At 41.3% G+C, this 21,031-nt stretch overlaps 1 protein-coding gene and 1 pseudogene across 1 annotated transcript; both read right to left on the bottom strand.

The window, feature by feature from the left end:
* Nucleotides 1-12,604: 12,604 nt before the first annotated feature.
* On the bottom strand, nucleotides 12,605-14,634 carry LOC125998683 (la-related protein 4B-like). The gene is given in 3 exon segments (XM_049766744.1): nucleotides 12,605-13,069; nucleotides 13,072-13,950; nucleotides 13,953-14,634. Coding segments are annotated over 3 exon segments (1,866 nt in total). The 3' UTR covers nucleotides 12,605-12,764.
* Nucleotides 14,635-19,149: 4,515 nt separating this feature from the next.
* LOC125998753 (anosmin-1-like) overlaps nucleotides 19,150-21,031 on the bottom strand; it is a 29,157-nt pseudogene continuing 27,275 nt past the window's right edge.

The following is a 21,031-nucleotide window of genomic DNA, read 5'->3' as shown; positions in this document are numbered from 1 at the left end:
TCGAGGGTGTTTATTGTTCCAAATGAATTTCAAAAGTGTCTGATCCACTTCTTTGAAGAATGTCATGGGTATCTTTAGAGGGATGGCATTAAATCTGTATAATGCCTTGGGGAGTATTGACATTTTGATGATGTTAATCCTGCCAATCCATGAGCAGGGTATGTGTTTCCATTTCCGTGTGTCCTCTCTTATTTCTTGGAGCAGAGTTTTATAGTTTTCTTTGTATAGGTCCTTCACATATTTAGTCAAGTTGATTCCAAGATATTTGAGTTTGTGTGGTACTATTGTGAATGGGGTTGTTTTCTTAATGTCCATTTCATCCTTATTACTATTGGTGTATAGAAAGGCCATTGATTTTTGTGTGTTAATTTTGTAGCCTGCCACCTTGCTATATGAGTCTATTGTTTCTAGAAGCTTTTTGATAGAGTCTTCAGGGTTTTCTAAGTAGAGTATCATGTCATCTGCAAACAGTGAGAGCTTGACTTCTTCCTTTCCTATCTGGATTCCCTTGATATCCTTTTCTTGCCTAATCGCTATAGCAAGTACTTCCAGTGCTATGTTGAATAGGAGTGGTGAGAGAGGACAGCCTTGTCTTGTGCCAGAATTTAGAGGGAAGGCTTTCAGTTTTTCTCCATTGAGGATAATATTTGCCACTGGCTTGTGGTAGATGGCCTTCACTATATTGAGAAAGGTTCCCTCCATTCCCATCTTGCTGAGAGTTTTGATCAAGAATGGGTGTTGGACCTTATCAAATGCTTTCTCTGCATCTATTGATATGATCATGTGGTTTTTATTTTTCTTGTTATTGATGTTGTGTATTATGTTGATAGATTTACGGATGTTAAACCAGCCTTGCATTCCTGGGATGAAACCTACTTGATCGTAGTGGATGATCTTCTTAACGAGGCATTGAATCCTATTTGCCAGGATTTTGTTGAGGATCTTTGCATCTGCATTCATCAGTGATATTGGTCTGTAATTTTCTTTTTTGGTAGCGTCTCTGTCTGGTTTAGGTATCAAGGTGATGTTGGCTTCATAAAAGCTATTTGGAAGTGTTTCTGTTTGTTCAATTTCATGAAAGAGTCTTGCCAAGATTGGCAGTAGTTCCTCTTGGAAAGTTTGATAGAATTCATTAGTGAATCCATCTGGACCTGGGCTTTTGTTTTTCGGCAGACATTTGATTACTGTTTTAATTTCATCAATGGTGATGGGGGTGTTTAGATATGCTACATCCTCTTCCTTCAACCGTGGAAGATTATAAGAGTCCAAGAATTTATCCATTTCTTCCAGGTTCTCATTTTTAGTGGCGTAGAGTTTTTCAAAGTAGTTTCTGATTACCCTTTGAATATCTGTCATATCAGTAGTGATCTCTCCTTTTTCATTCCTGATACGAGTTATCAAGTTTCTCTCTCTCTTTCTTTGTTAGGTTTGCCAGTGGTCTATCTTGTTTATTTTTTCAAAGAACCAACTTCTGCTTTCGTTGATCTTTCGGATTGTTTTTTGAGTTTCCACTTCGTTGATTTCTGCTCTCAGCTTTGTTATTTCCTTCTGTCTTCCTATTCTTGGGTCCTTTTGTTGAGCATTTTCTAGTTCTATTAGCTGTGTCATTAAGCTACTCAGGTAAGCTCCTTCTTCCTTCCTGATGTGTGCTTGCAAAGCTATAAATTTTCCTCTCAGTACTGCTTTTGCTGTGTCCCATAAGTTCTGAGAGTTTGTGTCTTTATTGTCATTTGTTTCCAGGAACCTTTTTATTTCCTCCTTGATTTCATCTCGGACCCACTGGTTATTGAGCATGAGGCTGTTTAACTTCCAGGTGTTAAAGTGTTTCTTCTGAGTCCCTTTGGAGTTCACAAATAATTTCAGAGCCTTGTGGTCAGCGAAGGTAGTCTGCAAAATTTCTATCCTCTTGATCTTATGGAGGTATGTTTTATGTGCCAGCATGTAGTCTATCCTGGAGAATGTCCCATGTACATTGGAGAAGAATGTGTATCCAGGTTTCTGGGGATGGAGTGTCCTATATATATCCACTAGGCCTCTTTCTTCCATTTCTCTCCTCAGGTCTAGTATATTCTTGTTGGGTTTCAGTCTGGTTGACCTGTCCAGTGTTGACAAAGCCGTGTTAAGGTCCCCCACAATTATTGTGTTGTTGTTGATATTATTTTTCAGATTTGTCAACAGTTGTATTAAATATTTTGCTGGCCCCTCATTCGGTGCATATATGTTTAGGAGAGTGAATTCTTCCTGCTCTACATACCCCTTGATTAATATAAAATGTCCGTCTTTGTCCCTTACAACCTTCCTGAGTATAAAGTTTGCATTATCTGATATTAGTATGGCCACTCCAGCTTTTTTATGGGTGTTGTTTGCTTGGATAACTTTTCTCCAGCCTTTTATTTTGAGTCTATGTTTGTTCTGACTATTCAGGTGCGTTTCTTGTAGGCAGTAGAAGGTTGGATTGAGTTTTTTGATCCATTTAGCCACTCTGTGTCTCTTAACTGGTGCATTTAGTCCATTGACGTTGAGAGAAAGAATTGTCCTGGGATTTAACGCCATCTTTATTTCAAAATTTGGTGTGTCTTTTGGGTAGTCTTGTCTTAGATTAGGTCTTTCAGTTTTTCTCTTAAGACTGGTTTTGTGTCTGTGAAGTTTCTGAGCTGTTTTTTGTCTGTGAAACCATGTATTCTTCCATCAAACAGGAAAGTGAGTTTTGCTGGGTATAGTATTCTGGGTGAAGCATTCATTTCATTCAGTCTTGTCACAATATCCCACCACTGCTTTCTGGCATTGAGCGTTTCTTGTGACAGGTCTGCTGTAAATCTCAGGGAAGCTTGCTTGAACATGATTTCCCCTTTTGATCTTGCTGTTTTCAGAATTCTGTCTCTATCTGTGGGATTTGTCATTGTGACTAGGATGTGTCTTGGGGTGGTTTTTCTGGGGTCTCTTTTGGTTGGTACTCTTCGGGCATGCAGGATTTGATCACATATATTCTTTAGCTCTGGAAGTTTCTCTTTAATGATGTTCTTGACCATTGATTCTTCCTGGAAATTTTCTTCCTGGGTCTCTGGGACTCCAATGATTCTTAAGTTGTTTCTGTTGATCTTATCATAGACTTCTATTTTCGTCTGTTCCCATTCTTTGACTAATTTTTCCATTGTCTGCTCATTTGCTTTAAGTTTTTTGTCCAATCTCTCCTGCTGTATGGAATTGTTATGTATCTCATCTTCCACAGCACCAAGTCTATTCTCAGCTTCTGATACCCTGTCCCAGAGCTTATCCATTTTGTCATTCACTTCGTTTACTGACTTTTTCAGTCCTGTTAGTTGACATGTTATTTCAGTTTGGAGTTTTGTCATTTCTGCCTTCATATTTTCTTGGTTCTTATTAGTGTTCTGTTCAACTCGATCCATGGTTTCTTGGAGTCTGTTGAGCACCTTCCATATTGCTAGTCTAAAGTCCTTATCTGAGAGGTTGATTAGTTGTTCAGTCATTATCTGGTCCTCAGAATTGTCATCTTCATTCTCTATGTCTGATGCTGGCCTGCATTGTTTCCCCATTGTCACACTTGTATTGTGGGTTTTTCTACGTGTTGTGGTGGTATTCATTGTCTATATGATGTAGGCAGCACACTCCTCTGGCTCCTCCCTTTCTGGATGGGCTGACTTGCCTCTAAGGGAGGGGAGTCCTCCGTGGATGAGGCCTCACACTGGGTCAAATCTTAAGCCCGAGCATGCAACAGAGAAGACAGTCCAGAGAGAAATGTTTGCTTCTGTGATATAGCGCCGTTCTTAGTGTGATTTTTCCTTCTTGTTGCAATGGAGTTCTTTCCTTAGAAAGAGTGCACGGCCGCTCCGCTTCGCTACGCGGCCGTGCTCCTCTGAGCCTCTTTTTGCCCCACTCGCAAGAGTTTCACGCAAGAGGACAGTAGACAGACATAGACAGGTCACACTCACAGTCTTTCACAGCTGAGCCCCACTGGGCCGGTGTACTTTCGCGGATTTTCCCCGCCTGGTGTCACACACAGGGAGCTACGGGAATTTCCTTTCTAATTTCCCCAATACTTACTGTGCCTTTGCAATATATATATATATATATATATATATATATATATATATATATATATATATATATATATATATATATATATATATATATAAATATACAAAAAATAAATAAATAAAATAAAAAAGAAGAAACAACATATTTGTAAGTAGTTGCTGCTATGGGTTTTTTATTTGAGTTTTTTGACAGTTTTTCTTGCTTTCTTGTTTTTGTTTTGTTTTTCTTTTTGGTTTCTTTTTTGTAGTTCCTGGGTTTGGTTATTTGTTTGTTCTTTTGTTTGTTTTAGTATTTTTGTTGCTACTGTTTGTTGTTTATTGTAGTTGTCTTGTTTGTTATCTTTCTCTTCTTTTTTTCCTTTCTTCTTTTACATCGTTGGTTCTCAAACAGTAGGAATGCCACCCAGGGGTGGCGAAAGGCTCCATAAAGAGTGGTGCATTCAACCTTGGCAAACTCTGTCATAACAAGCTAAGCCTTGTGTTTATGTCTCTGTGTGTCTCTGGAGCTGAGAGTTGCGGTGTCCTGCTTTAAAACCCACTTCAAAAGTCATGCATTGAAAAGCGTGCTCATTTTAGCCATTAATCCAGACATCACCTCTGATTAAAAAAATCAGCTCAGCTGCCCAGTGGTTACTGACTGTGAGAAACTGGGAGTATTGCCTGTGCATGTTTTTCAACTGTCTTGTCTCCTGAACCTCTCAGGAGTGGGCAAAAAAGGGCCCAGAATAATAGCTCTCCCAGAGGCTGATTCAGCCTGGGACGGAACGCCAAGAAACTGGGTCCAATTATGAAAACCGGCTATCAGCAGTATTTTGCAGAAAGGAAGGTCCACTGTTTTTGATGACAGGCTGAAATCTACATCTGCCCAGTGGTTCCCAACTGTGAGAAACTATGAGTGTTGCCTGTCCGTGTTTTTTTTTTTTCTGTCCTGTCTCTTGAACCTCTCAGGAGTGGGCCTAAAATGGCCCAGAATAATCACTTGCCCAGAGACTCCAGAAGAGCATGACAGCTTCTCTTCACATTGTGGCTGTGTACTCTTTCTAATAAAATAACATCACTGCAACAAGAAGAAAAAATCACACTAGGAACTGTGCTGAATCTCTGAAGCCCAACATTTCTCTCCGGACTATCTTCTCTAGTGCATGCTTGGGCCTAAGATTTGATCCTGTGTGAGGCTTCATCCACGGAGGGATCCCCTTCCTTGGAGGCAAGTCGACCCACCCAGAAAATGTGGAGCCAGAGGAGTGTGGCCATGCACATCATTTAGCCAATGAATAGCACCACAACACGAGGAAAAACCCACAGTACAAGTGTGACAATGGGGAAACAATGCAGGCCAGCATTAGACATAGAGAATGAAGATGGCAACTCTGATGACCAGAAAATGGCCAACCAACTAGTCAGTCTCTCAGATAAGGAGTTTAGAGAAGAAATATGGAAGATGCTCACAGAACTCAAAGAAACCATGAATCGAGTTGAACAGAACACTAATAAGAAGCAAGAAAATAAGAAGATAGAAATCAGAAAACTCCAAACTGAAATAACAGGTCAAATAACAGGTCTGAAAAACTCAGTAAATGAATTGAATGACAAAATGGATAAGCTCTCTAACAGGGTAACAGAAGCTGAGGAAAGAAGTATTGCTCTGGAAGATGAGATACAAAACAACTTCATACAGCGGGAGAGATTGGAAAAAAAAACTTAAACCAAAAGAACAGACAGTGGAAAAATTAGTCAAAGAATGGGAACAGATGAAAATAGAAGTCTATGATAAGCTCAACAGAAACAAATTAAGAATTGTTGGAGTCCCAGAGACCCAGGAAGAAAATCTCCAGGAAGAATCAATGGTCAAGAACATTAAAGAGAAACTTCCAGAGCTTAAGAAAATATGCTATCAAATCCTGCATTCCCGAAGAATATCAACTAAAAGAGACCCCAGAAAAACACCTCAAGACACATCCTAGTCACAATGACTAATCCCACAGATAGAGACAGAATTCTGAAAGCAGCAAGATCAAAAAGGGAAATTATATTCAAGGGAACATCCTTGAGATTCACAGCAGACTTGTCACCAAAAACACTCAAGGCCAGAAAGCAGTGGTGGGACATAGTGACAAAACTCAATGAAATAAATGCTTTACCTGGAATACTGCACCCAGCAAAACTCACTTTCACGTTTGAGGAAGAAGACATGGTTTCACAGACAAAAAACAGCTCAGAAACTTTACAGACTCAAAACGAGTCTTAAGAGAGAAACTGAAAGACCTACTTTAAGACAAGACTGACCAAAAGAAACACCAAATTTTGATATAAAGATGGCACTAAGGACTGTTGTGTAGGGTGGTTGTTGTTACAATCGTGGGCTTGGATTGTGTAATTCGTCCCTGAGTAGGTCATTTAAGATCGGTTTTGTGGGGTCAGAGAGGTGGAGCTAGAGGTAAGGTGTCTGCCTTGCAAGCACTACCATAGGACGGACCGTGGTTCAATCCCCCGGTGTCCCATATGGTCCCCCCAAGCCAGGAGCTATTTCTGAGCGCATAATCAGGAGTAACCCCTGAGCATCAAACTGGTGTGGCCCGATGAAAAAATGATTGGCTTTGTTTTCACAAATAATGCAAGATCATTTTTGTTTGAGAATGTTTTTAGTCTGCCCTCCCATATGAATGAGAGTTTTGCTGGATATTGGACCCGAGGTTGAAAATTTCTTTCATTCAGGCATTTAAATATGTCGTTCCATGTTCTTGCTTGAATTATTTTAAATGGAAGATCTGGTTTGATTCTTATGTCCCTTCCTTTGTATTTGAGGTTTTTTTCCCCCCTTATTGCTTTAAGGAGATCATCTTTCTCTTTGTTTTTTTGACATTTGGATTACTATATGTCTTGGTGTTGGTTTATTAGGGTCTATTTTATTAGGGACTCTCTTCACTTACTGGATTTGCACTGAATTTTCTTTCCAGAGGGTGGGAAAGTTTTATGATATTATTTATCTGACTACTTGTTCTTCCTTTTTTCCTATTTCCTCCCCTTCTGGTATACCCACAATTCCTAGGTTATTTCTTTTGTCCTTGTTCATTAGATACTGGACTTTTCCTTCTAGTGCTTTGCTTTTATTTCCTTGCTTCTTTCTTGGTCATTTTTTGTTTACAGTTTTTCTTCGAGTTCTTCAATGTGCTTCTCCATCTGTGTGATCATGCTCATTTGGCTTGTTATGGTGTCTTTTAACTCCTTTATTTCCCTTTGTATGGAATCTCTCATATTCTTTGACATTTCTTTTTTAATTTGACTGATTTGTTCCTTCATGGATTTCTTGTATTTGGTGGCTAGCGTTTCCTTCATCTCTTTTATCAATTCTTGCATTTCCTTTCTCGTGGCTGCTTTTAGGTCTTCTTCCAATGGATCTTTGCGTTTTGGTGGACTTGGAAACTTGCTAGGGTTTGTCTCCGTGTCTACAGATGTTAGGGTTCTCCTTGATTTACCTATATTTCTTTGCATTTATTGGTGTGGCTTGTAGTGCAGTGCCTTTCGAATTCAGCCTGCTTTGGCCCCTGTGGCGTGGGGATGGGTTCCTTCCCTGAGCGTGGTTCTAGAGGGGTCTGTTGGGTGAGCTCACTGAGGTTCTGCTTCTCCTGTGCTCTCTATGTGGCCTGATCAGTTGCTTTTCATTTTTTTGCCAGATAGTGCAGTTCCGCTCCTGGCCACAATGGTTGAGGGTGCTGTTGGGCCTAGCTCCTTTCCCCCCTCCCCCCACCTGGGAGTCAGCTTTGCCACTTCCTTCAGTGTGTCTGGTCTATTCCCTCTCCCTATTTCTTGCCAGCCGGTGCAGTTCTGCTCCTGGTCACAATGGTTGAGGGTGCTGTTGGGCCTAGCCCTCTGTCCTCACTCCCCTATCTGGAAGTCAATGGAGTTCCGCCCCCTCCAGGCCTCAGTGGGAGAAATTCCCTTAGCCAAACCCACCCAGTGGCTGCCCTCAGCCCTTGGAGAGTCCCAGGTCCACTCCGGGGCTCAAGGGGGTAGGCTGCTCTAGGTTACCCAAAGGTCCAGGTGGCAGGCCCAATCTCACCCAGTCTAATGGTCCTAGCCTGTCGCTGCAGCACAGAGTGAGTCAGGTGCAGGGTTCTCTTCACCCCTTCTACAATCTGCTTGGTCTTGGGGACTCTGGAGAGGAAGTGCAGGGTGGCAGCGGGATGGGGGTCTCGGGCGCCCATGTGGGGAGAGGGGCACTCATCCGGTCTGCTCTCCGCTTGGGCTTGGGGACTCTGGAGAGGGGCACGCATAGTGGCGGCGGGCACAGTTCTTGAGCGCCCATGTGGGGAGTGGGGCACTCAACCGGTCCACTCTCCCCAATTTGTATTTTTATAATTTATTTATTTTGCCTCATTGCCATTATTACTCAGACTTCTAAGACTACATTGTGTAAACGTGGAGACATGGGACATGCTTTCCTAGTGCTTGATCTCCTAGGAATGCTTTAGAGTTTTCACCATTAAGAATTATTGTGACCAGAGAGATAGCATGGAGGTAAGGCATTTTCCTTGCATGCAGAAGGACGGTGGTTCGAATCCTGGCATCCCATATGGCCCCTCGAGCCTGCCAGGAGTGATTTCTGAACGTAGAGTCAGGAGTAACACCTGAGCACTGCCGGGTGTGACCCAAAAACCAAAAAAAATTTATTTTATTTGTGGGATTGTTATAGATGACCATTTACTGTTTTGAGAACATTTTTTCATAACCCTAGTTTCTTGAGAGTTTTCTATCACACATGGATATTTTGTCTTGTCAAATCTATATCTACATTAATTGGTATGATCATATGACTTTTTTGGCTTTTTGGGCCACACCCGGTGTTGCTGAGGGATTATTCCTGGCTCTATGCTCAGAAATCTCTCATGGCTAGGGGAACCATATGGGATGCTGGGGATGAAACCCAGGTCTGTCCCAGATCAGCAGTATGAAAGGCATATGCCCTGCCTCTCCAGCCCTGATTATTTAAGTTTTTAAAATTGATGTTGTGTGTTACGTTCATTTATATTATCATAAGTATACTTGCATCCATGGAAAACCCCCACTTGATCACAGTGTCATAATTTTGATATACTGTTTGATTCAATTAGCTAAGTTTTTTTGAGAAATTTTATTGTCGATATTATCAAGAAAATTGGACTGAGATTTTAGTTTTTATAGTATCTATTATCTTCCGTGCATTTTGCTGCAATGTTATCGTCAAGGAAATGTTAGGAAGAATTGCTGTTTTGTATTTTTTGGGAACGTTTAAGGAGCAAAACTAGTAAGGTTTAAATGTTTGCACTATATTCCTCTATTCTAGTCTGGCTATAGTATCTATGGTATCTCCTTTATATGTAAGCTGCTTTACTGATCTTTTATTTTAGTATTCTGTATTGATATTTGGATTTTTTTTCATTTTGAATGCAATGTGGCTTGGAGTTTTACTAGTTGGGTGTATTTTTGCTGGGGTGCTTTAAATCTCTTTGATCTTGGTGCACATAATCCTCAAGTCTAGGAGATTCCTATGATATCTTAAATATTGTTAAGGGGCCAAGCGTCAGCACATCAGTAGAGTGTTTGCCTTGCTTGAGGCAGATACAGGATGAACCTGGTTAGATCCACAGCATCCCCTAGGAAACTCCAAGCCAGGAGCTATTTCTGAGCTCATAGTCAGGAGTAATTTGTTAGCCACTTGGAGGGGCCCAAAAATATAAAAAAAATATTGTTAAACAAACTTGCCATCTTGTGCTACAAGGGTTCATATATATTGTTCATCTTTTTTTCAACAGTGTCTAAATCTTTATTTTTCATAACCTACCGTTTTTTTTCAAATTAGACAATTTTACACTGAGATTTTACACTGAGACAGAAGGAAACTTAAATTACCAATAGTTTACACATAAGTTTGATTCCAGTCTTAATGAAAAGAACAGATATGTGGGCCCTCAGGTCCCACAGCACACTCAAGACTGTGACCGGCAGTGCTGCCCTGTGGTGATTGTCGGCTGCTTCCTGAGGCCCTGAGTGGACCCGCAGGGTGGAGAGAGCTGGTGCCCTTGTCGTGACTGGACGGCAACACTGCACACGCTCTGGCCCCTGCTGGTAACAAGAGGGATGGGTGACCGGATGGCAGTAGGCTGCTCAGAAAGGCCAAGACACTAACTCGGGGAGCAAAAAATGAACAACTACTCTAATTGAAATTCATGTCTGATGGAATGGGGCCGATCCTCCTCCTACTGCCAAGTGGTGAGCCTCAAACACCATTGTGCACACAGTCCGATTCCACACCCTGAGGAGCGGCAGGGGACAGGAAAGTGACATGAGATTGGACTTGCCTGCCTGCATCACTACCACAGCTGCCTGCTGCCTGGTGCCTTCCCTCCCTGGTGATTCTGGAAGTCACAGAAGTCACACAAGGCCAGAGAAGTCATCAGAACAGGCTCAGTTCTACATACAGTCCACTGGCTTCAGGGCACAAGGGCGAAAAGCAGGGACTTGGCCAGACTGGCTGCCATAGAGCAACTGCAGCAGGCAACCACCTTTCTACCCTGGATCACTGACAGATGCTACTGCCCACCTCTAGAGAGGGTCTGACACCAGCTCCGCAAGCTCTGGGGCAACATATGCTCCCTCCTGAGTGGGTGCCCTCAGGATGGCGCTAGCCTTGCCAGCTCATTCCCAAATATGCCTTTGTTTGAACTGAAGAGGCCAGTTCTCGTTTTCACTCAGCTGTCTGACAACTACAAGGAAATACGGTCCCAGATTCCTCCTTACAGGCCTGGGGAAAACAGCACTGTGGGTACTTCCAGTTACTGGACTAAAGAGAACTGAGCTGGAGGAAATGTCAAATATTCAAACCTCCTTCTGACAGATTGAACATGCTTAGCTACTGATGATTTTAAATAGTGGATCATGCTTAACTCTCACATGAAGATCTTATCACTTCCCATGTGCTCTATTATACTTCAAAACCCTTCACATCAGATACAATTAGTACATATTTACACATGTCAAGAGCATGGAAACATCGGAGTCTTGATTAAAACCTTCCACATTTCCCTTCTGCAGCAGCAAAGAGGCAGAACCAGATCAACACACCAGTAAAAAGAAAAAAAATCAAGAAATCAAAAGAATATGCAAACCACAACATTTAGTTTATCTACATCCAGCTCAATAGCAACATTTATAATATATCAATAATTTTATCAGATTTTCTCTTTAGGGTACCTTTTTAGTATGTTCTGATTATTTACAACTGTACAAGCAAAGCACACTCCCAAGTGCATTGATTCAATACAGTATCGACTATTTGCATTTACAGGATTTTCAGCAATCTGAAAAAAAGAGCAACTGTTTAAGATCTTCAGGACAGATTGCAAACACGACTGCTCATTCTGGTAGGTGCTACAGTATGCTCACTCAGTAAAACAAGCGACAGCAGATCCCACACTGAGTGACTCTGTGACTGCTCACATCAACCCAGGGGCGGGGCTCCAGGAACTCAAAGCTGTCTTATATAAAAGTTAAGGCAAAGTCATTTTCAAGTTTAAATAAAATTCAAGTCTTTAAATATTGAATGGAAAGAATTGTTGTTTTTTTTTAAAAAAAAAAACCCTCAGTCTTGTTAAATAACATTTTCAGGAATAAACTGCATGGTTACATTTAGCAGGAAATATTTTATCTTAATGTCTGCTGCTTAGAATATTTAAAGAAAAAATTTAGACACTTTAAAACAAAATAATTGAAGTCTAACTTTATCATAACTGCTAGCTGTAGTGCACACGTCTTTTTCAGGATGCAGCCCTGCAGGGATTGGCAAAACCCTTGTCTCAGAGGGAAGAGAGCAAAATCTTAGCCCCCACCACAGACTCCACTCCCCATGGTTCAACACGCTTCCATCGGTGGAGAATTCACGAGTGCAGTTGCCGTGCCAGCAATCACCCACAGGAACAAAACAGCCTCAGAGCTCCACTGTGCACAAGCAATGAGTCAGTGGGTGATGAAGTCAAGGTTTTCATTTAGGGTCTATTCACAATGTGCTTTGAGTAGAGTGAGAAGCTGGTTAACTTGCTTGCATTCCATCAAACTGGAGTATTCAGGGCTCGCTTGTAGCTCCTGCAGGCTCACTGTGCCCACTAGGTGAAAATCAGGCTGCTTCTCCAGATGATACGGGTTCTGGATGGTGTCCTGCCTAGGAGGGAGGATGGCGACGCCTGCTTTGCTCCTTCCCGGGCTGCACTCCCACCCCACCAGCAGCACTCGCTCCTCCTGGGCCATCTGGACATAGAGATGCGGACTTGCTAACCAGCCACTTAAAAAGGGAAGGAGCACAGTTCCACTTCATTTAGAAAAACTCACTATACATAGCTTGCATTCACTGCCAAATGGAGGAGTAATAAAAAATATCAATTTGTTAGGATAAATGCTTTTTCTATCCTGAAAAATGTCAGACTTATGCATCACCTCCAGTTAAGCACCAACTAAAATAAGGTTTATAGTAATTAAATCCTGAAAATAGATTTTTTTCCAAGAGGGGGTGGAAATCTGGCTCAGAGGAAAATAACTGCAGGCCTCTCGTGGGCCCAGGGACCGCAAGCTCCTAACCAGTGGCTCACTCAGCACCACACAGCCTCAAGGCCGCCCCCATGCTCACCTCCCTCCAGACCACGCATTCACTGGGGAGATTTAGGGGGGGGGGCTCTGTTCTCAGTGCGAATGCTTCCCTGCAGCAAGGGGAGAGGGCTGGCGCCCCAGTGGCCTCCTCTGGTCTCTAAGGGGTCCTGGGTGAGATTTGGAGGCAGGGAGCTCTGTTTCGGTGAGCTTCTCCTCCTTCCCACAGCCAGCAGAGGGGGGCTTCTGCTCTTTAGGGTCTGGCAATGGAGACGAAGGCTCTCTGCTTGTCCTCTGGCAGATCTCAGTGCAGCTGGGCTTCTGCAGTTCCGTGGCAGTGCCATTCACCTGCACTGACTTGCTCACGGTGGTCATGAGTGCAGAGGAAAGTCTATCCACACTTGGGGCTTTCTCGGCTTCTCCAGCACGTTGGGGTCCTCGGGGGAACATGCTGGAGAAGGGGCATGCTCGTAGGTTGCAGACATGGCACAGGAAGTTGGCACCAGGGGCTCTCCAGGTGTCGCTGTGGAAATCGTGCTTGCGCCTGCCTCTGCACTCAAGCTCCTTTCTTTTGACGATCCTATTAGCAAGCCAGACAGCCTGTTTTCAAACAAGTCCTCCATCTTCAAATGACCTGCTGCCCCTGGCAGGGCGGGGGAGTTGGACAGTCCTAATTTGAAGCTCGGGGATGGAGGCTTTGGTGGCGTTGGAGACTGAGCCTGACCCCTTGTAAACTTCTCCTCCCTTTTTATGCTTCTTGGAGGGTACTGTCTGAGTGAAGTCAGAGGAGATGCTGCAGGTTTGAAGGTTGGAGACGTAAACCCCTTTATAAACCCAGTACTTGGAAATGGAGTCACCAGTAGGGGGTCGAGATAACTGTGTGTGGCAGACCAGGTGAGAGAGGCAATTAGGCTGTAGAGAGGAAAATGCTGCTGGGGGCTGTACACTGGAGGTAAGTAGAAGGAGGCCATGTAGCACTGATGTGCATAAAGGCTCATGTCTAGCGGTCTGAATCCATTCTTTGGCAAAAATGTGTTTATAGCTATTGCCTTTGCCTTTATCTGAGCCTTAATTGGTTTTCCTTGAAAAGTCTTGACTTCTTCTTGAAGATATTTGTAAGACTGCTGTGCATCATCTTCCGTTTCAAATGTGATGAACCAATTATCATTATAGGCAAATTCACAGTTTATAAATTTTGGTAAATTATCTTCTTTAAATAATGCTTCTACTTCTACTGGGGTGGATTCAGATATTTCATGTAATATCACTATGCAATGATTTGATTTGGCCTGACTTTTTCTCCTTTCTCGTCTACTTGAACTAAAGGTAAAGATCTCAGCACCTCGACAATTAAGTCCAGATCAGTACTGAGCTTCTTGATGTGGTCCAGGTTAGCCACTGTTGTGATTGGCACGTACTGGTCAATGTCCATCTGTGATATGAGGTACATGTCACTAGCCAGGTTCTCCCTAAATAAGCAGAATTCCAATGTCTTCTTAAATACTTCTCAGGGGTCTTCCTGGTTTTCTGTTTGTGATTCATTTCCTCCTGTCTCACTGTCTTCAATTGCAGATCCATGCTCTCAGTGATCCACGGCCACAGTGCTCATCACCGCTTGGTCCGCATCCTGTAAATCTGGTAATGCTGCATACTCACAGCTCTTGCCCCCATTACCATTGGCATCCAAGCCATCCTGGCCAGGGTCTGCATGGTGGGCTGAGTCCTCCCACACTGCATTCACACCACCATCCGCTGCACTACTCGCCTCCAAATGGAACATGTGTGTTCCCCATACTTTTGCATTTGGGTTTAGCTCTGAAACCTTGGCAGTTGGTACCTGACCCAAAGCTGGGATGGGACTTGTCTGAGGAGTGGTTTGAGATGTAGGACCATTCATCAGATGAACCCCGCCTTTCCCTTCCTGGACGTGTTGGCCCTGCAGTTTAGCGTCCTGATCAGAAGTCATGGGCTGCTTACTCTGTGACTCCACTGGGCCGACGGGGGTGGTAGCAGCACTTCCTTCCCCCTTCGGCCCAAAAATGCCTCAGCCTCGAGCCTCCGGTGCTCCAACGCTCCTTCCCGTTGGCATGAGAACACATAGCTCCCACTTCCGGGGCCCTGTGAAAGTCCTTCCCCACAGGCGCCCACCCAGCGCAGTGCCCCACCCCATCCCCATATTGTTCATCTTAAGCTCATCTGGTAGTTTTCTGATGTGCTGTCATTTATTTTCTGTTTTGGAGCCACACATTGGTGTTTGGGGATTACTCCTAGTTCTACATTGAGGAATTACAACTGCTGGAAGTTATTAGGAGGCCATATGGGATGCCAGGTATTGAACATTAGTTGGTGCCATGTGTAAAGCAAGTTCCTTACCCACTGCACTTCAGTCACAATGCTGTTTATATTTTTTCATACCACTTTCCTCCTCCTGTTGTTTTCTAATAGCTTCTTATGTGTTTTCTTGGAGTTCCTTGATATTAATCTACTCTTCATAGCTTCTATTGAGTTTTTAAAATCACTTACCATACTCTTCATTTCTGCTTGTTGTCTTGTCATTTCAACATTCATTACCGTATTTTCTGGCATATAAGACGACTTTTTTGAAACAAAAAAGTCAACTGAAAATCGGGGGCCGTCTTATACACAGAGTATATACCGAAAAATGTTTCAATATGCTGCTAAATGAAAATTGTCTGAATATTGCCACAAAACGAATTTTCCAACTCGATCCTGCAACAATCACTGCAAGGCTGCTCGGACCACCTCTCTAACTCAGCCAATTCAAGCAGGCTTTTTATGCATGCAAATTAGACAATGTTCTGGACCCGAATCTACACTGTAAAAAGCCTGCTCAGGTTGGCCAGAGTCAGAGAGGAAGTCTATTACAGTATAACCTTTGAACCTTTGCTTGTTGTGATTGGCTCACTGTGGTACATACAGTTGCTGTACAGGAACATTCTGTCTGATACAGTGAATATAGGCCTAAACCTATGTTTTAACTGCAAAATTACAGGGTCGTGTTATACACCCAGTCATCTTATATGCTGGCAAATACGGTATTTCTTCTGCACTGGTGACTTTGATACCTATCTGTTTATTGTTTCTTTGATCTCATTAAACATTCTTACACTGGTGTCATTATCCATTGAGAATTTTCTGAGCTGGTTGGTGCTATTTGAGCCTTCTGTAGTCTTGTTTTTGCTCATTGTACTTTATTGGTTTCTACACTTCTTCCCCATCCGTTTGATGTTATCCTACTGGAAGTGTGTGACAACATGCAAAAATTGAGGAGTTGTGGAGCTGGAACTCATGCTATAGCAGTTTTCAAGTGTGGGGATATTATTTTACTTTTAAAATTGCTTTTCTATTTTTTAATTTTATGCCTGACTTGATTTCAAAATACGCTGTCTTGAAAATATTACACTTTCTGAAATTGACAAATATAAATCTTAGAAAAAGTATGTTTTTTTTAGAAAAATATAGACTAGAATAGACATTTAGTTTTTGCAGGAGTACATATTTATTTATTTATTTATATGCACTATGTGGCACTATTTACACACCATCTATAAGGTAACTTACATGAAACCACTGAAATTTAACTTTGCTGTAGCTTCTTGGACTTGTATCTTTCTGGCCAAACACATTCCCCCATCCACTCTCCCCATAAACATCATGCCTAACCCAGAGTTATGCCAGTGCAGTGCATTTAGGAGTAAATCTCTGAAGTTGTGTCTTGCCAGAATATACCTTGCAGCTAAAAGATGACAGATGGGACATGATAGCTATAGTATAGTTTTTAATTCACAAAAGCTGTTTACCTTTCTAGAACAAAGCAAATAGTTAAATTCTTCTAAATAACTCCTGTTGTGTCAGGTGGGAGTGCAAAGAAGGGCTCTTAAAGAAGTGTCCAAAGGACCCTTGTGGGTAAGTCAGGTTGGATATTATGAATAATCATAGTTGGCTGATAAATACTGGACCAAGATGACTTTTGAATTGTAATCTTCGGCAAATTATAGACAAACTTAAAAGACCAGAAATCATACACTTAGATTAATAAAAAGCACTTCAAAATTATGAAAGCTATGAAGGCAGTGCTTATAGGCAGGGTTTAACAAGGCAAGATGCCTAGATTTCTTCCCAGCTTTGACTTGCCCAGCAACTCTGCTAGTCATGCTCAAAACAATCCTCACCCATATTTGGCCTTTGTTAAACATTCCTGGTACCCCAAATCTCTGACCGTGTTTGCCATATTTCTGCCCTCTTTTGATTTGACCAGTTTCTCCTTCCCACCTTGTATGCTCATCATCTAAAGATCCTTCTTGTTCCTAACTAGGATTATGGGTATGTTGAAACAGAATTACTTAACTTCTGGAGTCCATATTTATAGGGACTTTTCTAATATCTGCCACATAGTTCTCACACAGTGTGAGAACACACAGTGTGAGAACAGACAGTGTGAGAACATGTGAGAACATGTCACACATGTCTGGGAACTGGTCTTGCTAAAGACAATTTGCAAGCAAGGCTTAACACAGGCCCCATCACCAACAATCACCAATTTCTTCTAGATGACAGTCATTGCTTACAATAATGCTGCAGCAAGACCCATGACCTGTGTGCCATAACTTTCAGATGAAAGGCACCCAGGTAATTATTATAAGCCGAACTTCTCTGCTGAGTCACACGTCTCAAGTCTCTTCAGAGTTGCTTGCTACTAGTTGCATCTTGGAGCATACAGGGTGAATGGCTGGCGACTGGCAGTGGACTGGATGAAAGAACTAACCAAGGAAGGTCGCAGAAGGCTGTATATTGCTTCTTCTTTAATGCTAGTTTATATGTTTTGTTTTCAAAACTGCTGATATGGTGTTTAACATTCCAAATTCTTTTTTTTTTGACTTACTACAGTATTCTTTATATTTTTTAAATTCATTCAATAATTCTTTCCTTTTTTCTTCTTTTATTTTTCTTTTTCCAATGCATTCTTTAGCATTTTGCATAATTTTTTCTTTAAGTTTATTGAATTTCTCAAGAGTTCCATCATTTACACTACCATCTAGAAGACTTGTTTTGAGTTTCTTTTTGAATGGTGTCAGGGTTTTTTATGAGCTGAGGATACCTTTAGACGTGTGTCTCCTTGTGTCTTAGTAGCTAATGTCCTGGGACATTCATTGTTTTGTGTTTTGTGAGTTATAACATTGAAGATAGAGAAGAGGGTTCAGGATCTGAACACACTGTTGCAGCTTCTGTGACCCTGAGCTTGGTTGGAGTCATGATTCAGACATCACAATTTTTTAATGTGGTCCAAAATTTAGACTACTAATTTCTTGCTTAATAGGTCATAAATCGAAGTTCTGAGGTTATAAATTTTCATTCTAGTCCATGACTGTGACATCATAATTCATGATGCTGAATTCAGAATGAACAACTTTTTGACAACCTGTGTGACCATGAGTCATGCTTCTGACATTAGAATTGTTTAATGTTGTTCAAAATTTATACAAATATTTCTTTCTTCTTAGGTGATATTTTGTAGTTCTGTGGTCAAAAATGTTAATTCTGGGCCATGACTGTGACTCCATAATTCATCATACACAATTCAGAATGGATATATTTTTCCAAACCTGTGTGACCATGAGTCATGATTCTGACATCACAATTGCTTAATGTGGTCCAAGAATTAGACCACAAATTTATTGCTTCTTAGGTGATTATTCGGTATTCTGAGGTCAGAATTCTTAATTCTAGGCCATGATTATGACACCATAATTCATTATGCTGAATTTACAATGGATATTTTTTCTGAACCTGTGTGACCATGCATCATGATTCTGACATCACAATTGTTTGATCTGGTTCAAAATTTATACAACACATTTTTTGCTTCTTAGGTCATAATTCGATGTTCTGAGGTTAGAAATGTCAATTTTAGGCCATGACTGTGACATCATAATTTATGATGCTGAATTCAGAATGGACAGATTTTTCCTAGGTTTTGTGACAATGACCCATGATTCTGACATCACAATTTTTTAATGTGGTCCAAAATTGAGACTACTAATTTCTTGCTTAATAGGTCATAATTCGATGTTCTGAGGTCAGAAATATAAATTCAAGGCCATTAGTGTGACATCATAATTCATGATGCTGAATTCAGAATGGAAATATTTTCCCAATTTTGTGTGACCATGAGTCATGATTTTGACATCAAAATTGTCTTAATGTGTTCAAATATTTTGACAACTTTCTTGCTTCTTAAGTCATAATTCGAAGTTCTGTGGTCATAAATGTCAATTCTAGGTCATGACTCTGACATCATAATTCATGATGCTGAATTCAGAATGGATAATTTTTACTGAACCTGTGTGACCTTGAGTCGTGATTCTGATATCAAAATTATTTAATGTCGTCCAAAAGTTAGACAACACATTTCTTGATTCTTAGGTCATAATTCGACGTCCTGAATTAACAAATATAAATTCTAGGCCATGACTCTGACATCATAATTCATTGTGCCAGCCTGCGGCCTCAGTTTATTCGTGGCTGTGGAAAGGGTCTTCACCTGCAAAAAGAATGGGAGGGAGATAAGAGAAATGCCAAGACAAGGTTTCTGATAAAGGCATTCATTTTCAGGTAGCCAAAGCTTATATAGGCTTTACACAATGGGGGGAGGTTACAGCACAAACCATTAGCTTAGCATACATTCCAGACAGGGAGGTTTTGTGTGTGCTCATAAAACTGTTACAATCTTCTAGCAGAACATTCTGTTACCACATACCATGGTCTATCTATCGATCTTAGCTTCCTGTATCAGAAGAATGTGGTCTAGTGGTCTGCGTCATTTTAGACCCAACTGGTACATACTCAAGTTACAGTTTAACCAGGAGGCAGGCTTGAAGCAAGATGGCCGAAAGATCTAAAATGGCTGTGCTAATGTCAAGGTTCCAAAGGAGGCAACCGGCCCCCAACAATTCATAATGCTGAATTCTAAAAGCACATTTTTTTCTGACCACGTGTAACTATGAGTCATAATTCTGACATCACAATTGTTTAATATAATTCAAAACTTAGACCACGAAATATTTAGACAACAAAATTCTTGCTTCTCTAGGTCATAATTAGTTGTTCTGAGGTCAGAAATGTTAATTCTAGGCCATGATTGTGACATCATAATTCATGATCCTGAATTCAGAATGGACAATTTTTTCTGAACCTGTTCAAAATGTAGACATCACATTTCTTGTTTCTTAGGTCATAATTCGATGTCCTGAAGTCAGAAATTTCTATTCGAGGCCATGACTGTTACATCATAGTTCATGATGCTGAATTCAGAATGGATGACTTTTTTCCAATTTCCGAATGGACAATTTTTTCCAATTTTATGTGACCAATTGTCATGATTCTGATATCACAATTGTTTAATGTGGTCAAAAAATTTGACAATAATGTAGTTATTTCTCTAACAAAACTCATCACTCTTTGTGGTGAGGTTCATGAAGTGTGCTGTAAATTCCAGCCGTCCTCTCTTTTGTCTCTGAAAATTATTGCAAAAATGTCTTTCATTTTTCTTAAAACCCAGAGATGAGTGAGATAATTCTGCACCTTCCTCTCTCTCTGACTTATTTTACTCAGAATAATAGATTCCATGTGCATTCATGTATAGAAAAGTTTCATGACTTCATCTATCCTAATGGCTGCATAATACTTCATAGAGTATACGTACCACAGTTTCTTTACCTATTCATATGTTGAAAGGGCATCTTGGTTATTTCCACAGTCTTGCTATGGTGAATAGTGCTGAAATAAATATAGGTGTAAGGGATTTTTGTTTTGTATTTTTTGTGTTCCTAGGGTATATTCCTAGGAGTGGTATTCCTGGATCGAATGGAAGCTCAATTTCCAGTTTTTGGAGGAATCTCCATATCACTTTCCAGAAAGGTAGAACTAGATGGCATTCCCACCAGCAGTGGAGAAGAGTTTCTTTCTCTCCACACCCCCACTAACACTGCTTGTTCTCATTCTTTGGGTTTTGTTTTTATTTTTGTTTTTGATTTTTTGTTTTGGGGCCACATCCAGTGACGCTCAGGGGTTACTCCTGGCTATGCACTCAGAAGTCGCTCCTGGCTTGGGGGACCATATGGGATGCCAGGGGATCAAACCGCAGTACGTCCTAGGCTAGCACTGGCAAGGTAGCGCCACCACGCCGGCCCCTGTTCTCATTCTTTGTGATGTGTACCATTCTCTGTGGTTTGAGGTGGTATGTCATATTTGTTTGATTTTGTATCTCCCTGATGATTAGTGAAGTGGAGCATTTTTCATGTGCCTTTTGGCCATTTGTATTTCTTCTTTATCAAAGTGTCTGT

This window comes from Suncus etruscus, chromosome X (genome assembly GCF_024139225.1).
Source record: "Suncus etruscus isolate mSunEtr1 chromosome X, mSunEtr1.pri.cur, whole genome shotgun sequence".
Classification (NCBI taxonomy): domain Eukaryota; kingdom Metazoa; phylum Chordata; class Mammalia; order Eulipotyphla; family Soricidae; genus Suncus; species Suncus etruscus.
This window is presented reverse-complemented; position numbering and strand designations above follow the sequence as displayed.